General features: G+C 46.5%; 1 protein-coding gene and 1 long non-coding RNA gene across 2 annotated transcripts; one reads left to right on the top strand and one right to left on the bottom strand.

Annotated features, from left to right (window-relative positions):
• Positions 1-282: 282 nt before the first annotated feature.
• On the bottom strand, positions 283-2,746 carry TLNRD1 (talin rod domain containing 1). Its single transcript, XM_074880336.1, has one exon. The coding sequence runs from the start codon at positions 2,147-2,149 to the stop codon at positions 1,082-1,084; it is 1,068 nt and encodes a 355-aa protein (XP_074736437.1). The 5' UTR covers positions 2,150-2,746; the 3' UTR covers positions 283-1,081.
• Positions 2,747-3,624: 878 nt separating this feature from the next.
• On the top strand, positions 3,625-11,072 carry LOC141948100 (uncharacterized). Its single transcript, XR_012630362.1, has 4 exons — positions 3,625-4,007; positions 5,775-6,321; positions 7,342-7,402; positions 10,310-11,072. It is a non-coding gene; the product is annotated as an uncharacterized LOC141948100 (long non-coding RNA).
• Positions 11,073-12,244: the final 1,172 nt, after the last annotated feature.

The following is a 12,244-nucleotide window of genomic DNA, read 5'->3' as shown; positions in this document are numbered from 1 at the left end:
GCCAGCGCTCTGCAGACTGAGCGATCCCAACGCATACAGCACTGTCCAGCTTTCCATAAATACAACTACAGAGTATCTCTGTCAGAGGCGTCCTGAGGAGGAGGGGTAGTACTGGGGGAGGGACAGCATTTATGAAAATAAAAGAACTGAATTGAAGCCTGTATGCTGCTGTCTAGAACTACAGTTACATTTGTACCACCCATTCCCTGGGGGAAATGACATACAATGCAAACAGGCCTAGTTGTTCAATTATTCAAGTATTGAGAGATTCACAGAAAGACATCTGAGAAACATAACATTTTAATAGATGAAATAAATACTCCAGTACATGCAAGATAAAAACTGACATTGGAAAAAAATTAAAAATCACTTTTGTTATAGTGTAATTTTTTGTTTGTTTGTTTAAACACTCACAGTAGCTTTTCCCCCAGTTTGGAAATCAACACATGGAAAACATAATCACAACCTCCAGTCCTTCCACTCCTACACACCAAATGCACTTCTAACCTAACACTTGATGCAAAATTAAAAAAAAAAAAAAAAGTCATACAAAACAAAAACAAACAAAATAGTAGCTACATCCATCATCTATGTGTTGTTGGGTTTTTTCATTTTTTTAAATGAGTGAGAACTGAGGTAACCTTTTTCCTGCACATCCGAACAGTAAAATTTAGAAGGGAAATTTCGGAAGACAAGACAAGACAAACTTTTAAAACCGCACCCAGCGCGATTAAAGCTTTTTTTTTTTTCTCCTTTTTTTTTTTTTTTTTAAGATACCCCCACCTCCCCAAATATAAAAAACCTTTTAAACAGTTGTTATTACCATTTGTGTGAAGACCTTGTTGAATAAAGGAAAATTTATCTGCGGATACTTGCTTGACTTTAAAGTAAAATAAAAAGGAAGCCAAAATTGGCTACCTTTATTAGTACGTATAGTTTGAATATGTTCTGCTTCTTCACCACATGAAATCAAAGGATTGGGCTCATCCAAGCGAATTCTTTGGTATGCAAAAAAGGGGTGAGGAGGTGGGATATTATTTTCCTTTAGCAATGACTGGGATCTAAACAGAAGATGCGGGGGTTAATTCACAGAATTGGAGTTCACTGGCGGTAAAGTCCTGGGTGAAGATCTTTCTCTTAGTGCCTGAGATAACAGGTTGCAACCATCCGAGACGGCGCAAGCTGAGTTCCTCAACCTTTCCCTGTAATCGCTCATTTTGGTGCTACTTTCGGGGTGTTGGGCTATATCCCTGAGGCATTGGGTCAGGAGCACACAAGCAGATACCACACTCATGGCTCCTCCTAGGATGGCAGTTTGCACAGCTTTGCCCTCTGGATTAATGGTGGCAGCTTTACCCAAAAACTGGGGCTCAGTGGCAAAGCCCACCAGAGCATAGACAGACTGCACCAAAGGTCCGCTGAACAAGACGCATCGGTTCCTGGTCAGCTCGCTGGGTGAAGTCTTGACCTCCTTGACACACGCCAAGAGGGCAGAGGCGCTGGTGCTCATACATTTGACACTGAGTTTGAACTGCTCCTTAGCAAATTTATCCTTGGATTTCTCACTGGCCAGCACGCAGGCGTCTGTCAGGAATTTCAAGTTCTTGGACATGTTCTGAGAAACCTCCAGCAGGAGCTGAGGGCTCATATCTGCCAAAGGGGTGGTCTTCAAGACCCCGCAGCCGTGCTCCACCTCATGCCTACATCGGGTCACCTTGTAGCGATCCACCAAGCCAGGCATAGCAGGCTGGGCCCCCGGAGTCTCCACTGCAGCCAGGTAGGCAGCGTGGGCAGAGCATTCGGTCAGGGAGACCACCAGCTCCCCCATCTCCATCAGGCTCTCCCCCACCTCCCCGAAGCGTCCCATGTTGAGCTGGCTCTGGACGTCGTGGGTCAAGATGGAGAGTCCTTTGGTCCTGGCAATGATCGTGTCCCTGCACTTCTCGAAGGACTCACCAAAGACGGACAGGCTCTCGGTGTTCACCGGCCTGGTCTCGCTCGACAGCAGAAGCAGATCGGCCACCAGTTGCATCTTGATCTTGCAGTGGTCGCAGATAGAGATGAGCTTCTTCCTCTGCAGGGAACTGCTGCTGGGGATGCCGCCGCCAGACACCTCGCTGCTGGACTTGCCAGAGCCACCGCTAGCCATAGCGCCGGGGGGGCACTCGCATGCCGCTCGCTACCCCACTGCCACCGCCTCTGCCACCGCCGCCCGAGCAGTCCCGACTGAGCCCGGCAGGATCGCTCTGCCTTTTCCGCAACATCATTCCATTAATCGCCGGGAGGCAAGAAAAGGCTCTGGGCGCCGGGGCCGCCGCTGCTGCGGGGAGCGAGCTCCGCCGAGGCGCCCGCCCCGCTCCGGCGCCAGCCCTCGCTCCTACGGCGCTGCCGCGGCGGGTCGGCGCTCGCCGGGAGCCCGCGGGCCCCGTCCCGGCATCGTGTAGCTAAAAAGAGATTTCCTTTTTTTTTTTTTCTTTTTTTTCCTCCTTTTTTTCCCTTTCCTCAATCCTCGTCGCACGTTGGCTTCCCTCCCTTCCACCCCCTCCTCCGGCCGCGGGATCCCTGCGCGAAGTTCCCCTCACGAGCCGGAGCCCCTCACAGCCGCCGCACGCCGCGGGGGCAGGGGCGCGGCCCGCTCGCTCGCTCCCGTCGCCCCCGGCTCCGCCGCTCGGCCCGCGCCGGCCGGGCGCAGCTCGCAAGGGCCGGAGGGGCGGCGGCTGCGCACCATGTGCCGCCCCCGGCGCGCCCGCCGCGGCCCCGCGCCGCCGGCTCGCAGGAAGCGCCGCGGAGGGTGTGGCCGCCCCGCGCCGCCACAGCCCCGCCGCGCGCCCCGCCGCCGGGCCGGGGAGGGGGGACAGGGGGGGGCACGGTGGGGAGCCCGGCCACACCGCGGGAGGGGCGGGGAGGGGAGGGGGGAAAGAAGGAGGGGGGGTGGGAATAAAAAAGATAATTAGAAAAAAAAAAAAAAAGATCCACCGGATCCGGGTGCTGGGGGCGGGCGGGCGGGCTCCGTTCCCCTTCCTTCTGCCGCTGCCTCACTCCTTCCTGCCTCGATCATTCACGCGGCCGCTGCGAGCTGGCTCCCCGCCGCCGCGGTCCATGCCCCGCCGCCCGGGGCCCCTCCTCGCCCGGCTCCCGCTGTGGCCGCCGCCGCCGCCGCCGCCGCACCAACTTAGGCTCTTCCCGCAAACAAGGGTGGTGGCTCCGGGCTACAGCCGCGGATGCTGCGACCCGCCCGGCCTTGCGCTCCTCCTGCCATGTTTTCTGTCTGAGTCGCCAACTCCCAGAGAAAAAAAAAAAAAAAGAAAAAAAAAAAAAGAACGGGGGGGGGTGTGTGTGGAAGGAAATCTTCTTTTAAATTCCCTTTCTCAGGCTTTCAGACAAACTATTGGGAAGGGGCGGCTGAGGCGGATCTGCCAGCCAGACGCTGCATGGCTCTGAGGGAGGCTCCCCCCTCCCCGTTGCCTTTGCTGTAACCTCACTTAAGCCTATCGAAATCTTTTGTGCGGTGTCACCGCCCTTCGTTTAAATCCTGCCCTCCCCCCGCCGCCCCGCTCCACGCCCGCCGCCTCACGGCTCCTCCCCGGCGGAGGGGGCAGCAGCGCCGTGCCGCGGCCGGCACCGCCCGCCCGGCGGCCGCGGGCCCGCACCGGACGGCGGCACCGGCGGCCGCCGTCCCGTCCCCCCCCTCCCCCCGCGGGCGCGCTGCCCCGCCGGCGTGAGGGGGTTAAGGAGGGCCGATGAATAAATAAATGGCGGCGCGGGGGTGAGCGCGGGGCGGGCGAGGCCGGCGGGAGGAAGGCGAAAGGGAGCCGGAGCGGGGCCGCCGGATGAGCTCAGCCCGGGTGGGCTGGTGCGGCCGCGGATTGGGCGGGAGCGCGCCGTGCAGTCGGATACCGGAGGCGGAGGAGATGGCGAGGGGGGGAACGGAGAAGCCGCCCCCCCGGCCCAGCCCGCCGGGGCACGGGGGGCGCCCGCCGGGCCCGCTGCCCCGGGCAGCCCGCCAGGTGAGTTGGACGCTGCGGTCAGAAGTGCCGCCCCTGTCACCCGGCGGGGCGCCGGGGGAGGCGCAGGGCCGCGGGCGGGCAGCGCCGGGGCGGCGGCACCGAGCGCCCTTGGTGACTGTCACGCCGCGGGTAGAAGAACCCACGCCCCCGGCCCGGTTCAGGTGGTGACCGAGGGCAGTTCCGCAGCGCTAAGGGCAGCGGCCTCCCCTCATCAGCGGGGCGTCGGCCGGCTCTGCCCCCAGTCCGTTACCAGCCCAACCTCTTGCTAGCCGTAGTGGGGGCTGTGAACACGCTATGGGGTGCTACTACATCTGTATTTACATAGAAAGAAGCATTTCCTCAGCACTCGTCTTGACCCATTTTTTTAAACCAATGAAAACGAATTCGCTATGTTTCTCTCACGTTTCCGTCATTGTTTTTGAGGACTGGTTACCATTTGTTAGAATTTAGCAAGGGAAATGTAAACATACTGACGCTATCTGCAAAGAAGACTTCCTCCTCTGACCCATTTCCATTCTGCAGCACACCAAGAGCTTTGACAGTTCTTGTCAAAAGCAAGATGTTACGCTCAGTAAATCTCAGGCATTCAAGCAAATGCTATTAAACAGTAATAAAATTACTGATTGCGCTAGAACAAGTTATACGAAGATGGGTTTAATACTGCCTGGGATGCTTCCAAAGGGAATACGTAGTTTGGTAAATGATGGTGACGAGAATATTTGTCCCACACATCAGATTCTCTCCTGTTACGTGGTATCTCCATCAACATAATCCTGAATAGTCCGAGCCCAGGGAAACCACATCTTACATTTGTTACATATTTTGCTGCAGTTTAAGCTGCAGCTAAATAATAACATTCGTTTGCTCCTTTCAATCAGACTTTCCTTTTTAAGTTAGCCTCTTAACTCCAGGCATTTACAATGCATTTAGCAGGCTGCAGAAATCCAGAAATACGTTTGTCCCAATTTACAGTTACGTTAACATCCTGCTACGTTCATACTACTGCAGGGTATTAAGTGACCTTGAAATAAATGAAAATTGGACCAGACTGCTCACTTACAGGCCAGATCCAACAACGTCCTGGCACAAACAGAGCCCATCTAATGGACTGCATACATTTTTAAAGAGTTTCAGACAAGTTTATTTGTGCATATTCTCACCCATTAGCTAGAGGAACCCATGGCCTTCTGTACAGACTTGTAGAGAGGAACGTGAGCTGGATGAATACAGATGTGAAGGTGGAGGGTTAACAGGATGCACACTTTTGGGGGGCGGGGGGAAACCCTTGCCATAGAGCCAGGCTTGAGGAAAGGGGCAGATACTCATCTTTGGGTGTGTCAAAAATGTGGCAGTTCTCCACCCATCCCTCCTCACAGAAGCAGTGTGAAGGAAATTCTGTTTACTTGAGTCAGATTATAGCAGTTTAAAGGAAGGTCATGTTTTGGGCCTAAACAATTTTGGCTCACTGCCAGCAACTCTTTTGCAACACTATAAATAGGAGTGATTTCAGAGTACTCAGAAAAATAAAAACCAATGGACAGAAGCAGCTAGCTGAATTGTATTTTGAAGTATTTCCAGATATGTCCTTAAATGAGGCAGTGAGATATGTAGCATGAGGAATGCCTCTCAGAAATATTAACCTAGTTTATTTTTAATGAGGATAGAGTATATTTAATTAGGGTTTGAAATATTTCATTTTAGAAAACGTAGGTCTCACCCCCGGCTAGAAGAGGTGTTAAATGACCTAATAATCTTTTCCATTCTTAGATGCTGCTGCCCGCCACGATGCTCCGTTTGATTTGCGCCATTCCACACGGACAAAGCAGAGCGATCCCTGATTTGGACGGTTCCTGCTGTGGCTCCTCCACCAGCCTTCCTCCCAGTTGCCCACACCAGAAACACAGCTAGGCCTTAACCCATGGTAATTCCTAGCAGCTGACAGGGCCACCAAAGCTCTTAGGAACTGCTATAATATAAATATTATTTGAGCTCTTTTAATCCATCCACGAGACTGAGCCAGTGCTTATCAGGCTCAATATTAGCAAGGGGCAAAACCAGTAACTATTGTCATGTAGTAGGTGTTGCTTGTGGACAGTCTCCAAGGCCATCTTGCCACATATCATTTTCCTCCAGTAGTAGCCCTGGGTGTTCAGCTCTTCTGCATATGAAATGTATGATGAAGAGTGACCTGACTTTTACTGTTTGAAAAAATAAGGTAGAAAACACTGCCTTAATTGGTCATTTTCACCATGGAAGAGGCATTTTTTGGAGCAGCCGCCTGTTAGAACCTTCCTACAGACTGCATTGTTGCTTCGTAAGTACACCTAGGTTCAAGATCACTCATAGTCTGTGTTTACCATGCTTGTTACTTGACACATAGTCTTATTCTGAAAGGCAGCCTTGAAGGCAGATTCTCTTGGGTCCAGTAATTTGAGTAGAATTGAGATCAGCTTTAATGCTTTAAAGGTCCACTAGATGTATCTGTGTGGTTTAGGAGGAAACTTTTTATTCAGTGATGTTTGGGGTGGGTATTTCCTCATAAGCCTTTTGCACATCTCTTTCAAGGAGAATGTGTGCATACCCATTTATTTCATGGCTGCTGAGTCCAAAGGTGGCCTGCAGGACTTGGGCAGCTCTGTGAATTGGTGTAAAGACTTAGAAGACATGAAAATTAGGTGGCCATGCTTGGCTTTAAAAAGATTTCATTGACAAAGTCTGAATGAAATAACACTCTCTCGGGTTCAGAACAGCAGGCATTGCCAGATACAAGGGATTAAAAGGCTTTTTAATGTGGCTTAGTAGTGTACAGAAGATTGGCTTACTTGTATGAGCTCTGCTTTCGTCACATTGATCTTTAATTTGCATTGTGCTTAGTACAACAGAAACTGGAGGCTGAAGTCTTCTTTCTTGAATCATCTGACAGGACTTGGCCCTTTCATTGCTTAGTGAAATTTTTTTTTTTTTTTTTTGAGAAGGAGGAATTGATTTTTGCCAGTGTAGCCACTGTAATAGCTGAAGAGTACCAAGTTGTCATAATTTTATGAACACTGTATGTCGCCAGGTTGGTGAGAGGAAGTTACTATACAACGGGTTATACTACTTTATATTACTTTCCTGTATGGATGTATCGATCTAACATAATAGGGAGCTAGCTGATGAAGGAATAAAAGGCAATTCAGTGTTTCCCCTGATTCAGCTATATGTGACTAAGCCCACAAGGTGGTAATGACAAGAAAGATAGTTCCAGTTCTGAGGGATGCAGCTGGTTTGTCAGGCTGAGAACTAAAAATCAGAGCAGGATAAAGTTGACTGATGGAAGAAATAATTCAAACAGAGGCAGACTTTGCAGAAGAGGCTGGAAGAAGCTGGGCCTTCCTCGCTGCAGCAATGGAATGGTAAGTCACACAGAAGGAAAGGCAAGTGTGTTGACTGGTTTATTGGTTTTAAGATCTATTTTGTCTTAAATGGTTTAGTGCTAAGTAAGTGTTTTGTGGTCAGTACTTACAGTCATTACTTCACAAGAGACTAAAACTGTGAGGTCTGGGCCTGTCTCAGGTCTGCAGAGGTAATCATGGTTGTTACACTAGGGATGCAACCTGAGAACTGGTCTGTGTGTCGACAAAACACAGCTAGGGATGTGGAGGAGCAGTTAACTGGTCACTTGTGACAGTAAAATGCAAACACAGTCACAAGTTTTGGTTTTTCTTCTTTGAAAATGACTTTGTGTATTAATAAGTAGCTTTTAGAATAATAGATAGGCTTTCAGAGACAGGCTTAACCTTGGTGTTTCGATATGTTTGTTTGTTGGGTTTTTTTTAACATGGCATAGTCAAAAAGTATCAAAGGTAAGAAAAAATTTATTCCATAGCTACCAGTAATGTAAATATCTCAGTTATGGCTGGTCAGCTCCTGTTGCTCAACTGAAAGATAACACAGCAAAAGTGGTTTTTATTTTGTTGTCCTATTATTCACCATTTACTGTATTATTGTTTTCACCACTTACCGTATATAATCGATTGGTTGTCCCCTGCTGTTGGCGTGGATATTTAATACATTGACATGGAAAAGAGACACTGTTTTATGAAAAGGAAACTGCAGCTACAAAATTCCTCTAGCATGGAATGGACGTTTGTGCCATATTTTATATCAATACAACCAATAATGGCTTTCTGCTTCAAGTTCTTTTCTACCATCTACATGTATAGATGTCCATTCTACATCTCCTGTTTTATGAGGCCGGTGCCTAAGAGAGTGTTAGGTGCAACATAGCTCCTTGTGTCCATTCTCCCTCCCTGGAGCAGGCAAGAAGGGCCAGGTTTGTAGGTCAGTTGGCTTGAAATTCAGAAGCACTTAATGGAAGAGTGGTGAATGCTACTGATTAGAACCGTCCAGCATAAACAGGAATCCAAGAACCTCCCTTCAGACTCTTAGGTCTGGGCTTTTTTTGAGATCAAAGGAGAACGCAACATTTTGAACAAAATGTGTAAGGGCCCACCCTTCCTGAATTGCACTTTTGGAAGTATGTTCTGTCCTGCAGCTGTAATACTCTGCAGAAGGGTTTGGGTGTCGTCGTCCCCCCCCCCCCCCCACCTTTTTAATATATATCATAAGAGAAATTTAATAGCTGTTTTCATAGGAGTCTCTGATCCTACACTTTTCTCATTGTGCCTGTGTGTTCTGTGAGGAGAGCTGCTGATCATTACCGGTTTAAGTCTAGCACCTTTAATTCATCAGAAGTTCATGTAATGTATTACTTACATTAGATGTAGGTGCCAAAACTGACCTGTAAACCTAAAATTAAATTGGGACTACAAAATTAATTTCACTTAGATTGTGGAAATTAGGCTATAAATGGAATTCCTGTGGGAACTGAGTAAACCTTCTTTGACATTGATTTAATGTAATTCTTTTCTTAATAGGGTAACTTTAAATTGTGTAACCAGTACATAGTTTTAACCAGCACAGATTTGTAGCAAATCCTGCAGAAAGATTTGCTTAACAGGAACATTCTGTGTGTTTCTGAATTTAAGGATCACGGTGTATAGCTTTATTGCAGCTGACTACACAGTCAGGCGTCATACCCCCTCCTGAAACCTGATCAGATAGGTGATGATACAAAGCTAACATGTCATTTGTCAAACATCTCCGTTCAGTCAATAAGTTTTAATTCATAAAATGCACATGTGCAGGATTACATAAAGTTAGGGTCAAGATTTATTTTGTGGTCAAAACTGAATTCAGAATGTGAATTTCCAGGTTAGTACCTGAATCAGAACTTCATGACCAAATCACAATAATTAATGCCTAATTTGGGAGAATTTTGAATTAAAGACTTAATTTTTCAAATTGGACCCAGGAATTCAAAGTCTGACTAGCTCTGGAACAAAAATTTGCATTCTCAATAGATGACAAATGAGTGTGCTTGTTTTATGCATGAAATGAATATGAGGACTGAAATTACTCTGAATCATTCAAATGCTCATGCTCTAGATGACACCGTATTTTGCTTCTTACGCTGCTAGTAACAGTATTAAAAAGCATATTTGCTTTTCTTTCTTGAGATTTAGAAATATTCTTGTTTTTAAAGATAACCTGTTCAGGTCTGATTCTTCAAGTTTTTCTCTGAATGTGACGGCACTCAGAGGTCTGAATTAACACATGCACTGTCTTTGCATGAGAGCTCATGCATTAGATTGTCTCTGCAGGGGAACATTTAGGGTACTTAAGATAATTTGACCTATGAAAACATTAATTTTGAATGTTTTACTGAAAGTAGCTCAGAATACCCTGACATTCTGTAAAATGTATGACAATGCTTTTAAACAGGGTAAGAATACTGTGAATGGTGGGTCATCTCAAAACTTGCTTCAAGTTTTCTGGGATCTGCTACTCAACAAGTCTTCTGTATTGTTTAACACCGTATTGTCCTGGTCCTTCACCAAGCTGGTAGGTGCAAAAGCAGTTCTAATGCCTATCAGGCTGTATAAAGAGCACAGCTGTACACCAGACCTCCATCATTTTAGATATTCGAAGTAATCACTAAAAGGCTGCCTTTCGCAACACTTCATTCAACTGAGGCACTATTAAACATCCTCTGGTATTAGTAGAGTTCTTAAAATGAATTAATTCTTCCAGACACGGCATGTGTTGATAGCAGGTAGTCCTTGCATGTTCTTTCTCCCTTCTGCATGCTTACGGCTGATCTTCTGATCCTGTTAGTTTAATCCCTTAATTGTCTGTATGTCCTTCCAAGAAGGCGCTGCCCTTTCCTTGATGAAGTCAAGTTCTTTGTTCTTTCCAAGGTTTCGTTCCAAGGAATGTGAAAGGACAAGCAAGGTTTTATTCCAAGGAATGTGAAGGGACAAGCTTTAAGACACTACTGTAGTGTATTTGCAAAGAAGAGTAAAAAGTGACGAATGACAATCCACTTTAAAATAGAAAACTGCACACAAAACCCCACCACCAGCAGACTTGCGAGAGCTTTTGGCAGTTAAAAAGATATACACATTCTTCTCCTAATTCATAAGAAATAATGGTATGGGAACTATATTTTGCACAAATATAGTTCAAAAAATCAGGTTATATTAAAAAAAAAAAATAGAGAGAATCCCAAACTTCATTAACAAAAATTTAGAACATCCTGAATCCTCTCATATTACAGTTTGACTCAACCCTACTCAATAATGAAAAGTGTACATCAACAGGAGGAGGCAGATTTGCCTTTCTGATAAGGTGTAACTTTATAATTGAAAGCACTACTAATAAAATTTGCATGTTGCAGAAGTGAAAAAGTCAGCCATAGCTTAAGACATTCCCTGGCATGACTAGATGGGACTTGATGCTACAAGATAAAGCTTTAAACACCTTACTTTTGCAATCTACAATGAAAGTAGCCCTCTATTACCGGATATGTTCTGTATTGTCATCATAATAGTGTTAGCTGCTAGGACTATAAAAACTGTTAAGAAATATGAAAATGCTTAAGCTATAAAAAGTGTGTTTGTATGATTCCATTGATACTCTGAACAAAACACAGTGTGCTTCAGTAAAAAGAAAATGCAATTTAATTTGCCCCTGTCAGTGATATATATTTCTAGCTGCATTGCTTTTGCTTCTTGCATGGGAAAGAACAGCAGAGTACAGAGGCTGAATAGGTGTTTGTCCTGCAGCTGACCCCACAAAGAGCATACTTTGCACAGGTTCTTCCTGGACACAGAATTCGGTCTGAACAGAGAGAGTTGCAAGGTCAGAGCCAAGCATGAAAAATATCTCCCTTTCAAATTAAAGCTTTTACACGCATGACAAGGAAATGTTTGGTGCACTGCTGGATGTACTGGACTTGTTCACTTACCAAAGGGAATTGGATTACTTTTGAGATCCACGTTGGAATGTAGCACCAGATATTAAAGAAAGTCAAAGTTGGCTTGATTTGTTCTCATAAGAGAAAACAGAATTGAAGAAAATATTTCCCAGTAGAAATTCAGTGAAAATATTTTATGCTTTAAGTCCAGCATTCCAAAATTGAATCTTTATTTTTTACCAGTGAATGTACCCATGATCCAGTAATAACAAAAGTTACCAGAAACATATTTTAGTAAAACCTCATTAATCAGGGCAATCTGATATAGTATACCTGATGTTCATTATATTTAATGAGAAATCACTGAGCAAATGTGCTCATTAGTGACTTATTGGACAGCTTTGTGAAAGGTACTTGACTAAAGCCCCGTTTCAGTTACTGTACATTTAACAAGCTCCATGAATAGCTATGGTCTAACTGCTTCCTGTTTCTCAGGCGCACTGGCAGTATGTCTGAAATGTTCTAAAACGATAACCCTCAGTATGGAGGTTGCAGACCAGGCTGGCTGTTTATCAGGGTGCTGAAATCTTGGATCCCACATCCTCCTCTGCTGATTCTCATGCTATGCCTGCGCTTGGCAAGCTGCCGCTTCATGTGGCATGTCTCCCTGGCGTCCACAAGCTAAATAGCCCTGCAGTGTTTTATCATTTCAAGAGTTAGCCCAGGCTTCGGAAAGCCTCCCGAACCCCCGCCCCCGCCTACTGACTGCTTTTGTTTTGTGTTTGCACGCTGTGCCCATAAGGGCAGTGAGCTCCTGGTTCATTATAGGACTATGTACAGCAACAGAACTGGGGTTGAAGTGTTCACTCTATAGAATCAGTTCCTCTGCTCTGAACCTGCTCTCCCTTCAGTGCTTCCACTTGAACGGAGGAGCACC

Source organism: Strix uralensis, chromosome 11 (assembly GCF_047716275.1).
Source record: "Strix uralensis isolate ZFMK-TIS-50842 chromosome 11, bStrUra1, whole genome shotgun sequence".
Lineage (NCBI taxonomy): Eukaryota > Metazoa > Chordata > Aves > Strigiformes > Strigidae > Strix > Strix uralensis.
The sequence above is the reverse complement of the archived record's forward strand: the minus strand, read 5'-3'. Positions and strand labels throughout refer to the sequence as shown.

Excerpts from the sequence above, each read along its gene's own strand:
- TLNRD1 (XM_074880336.1), bottom strand. The coding sequence starts at position 2,149 with ATGGCTAGCGGTGGCTCTGGCAAGTCCAGCAGCGAGGTGTCTGGCGGC.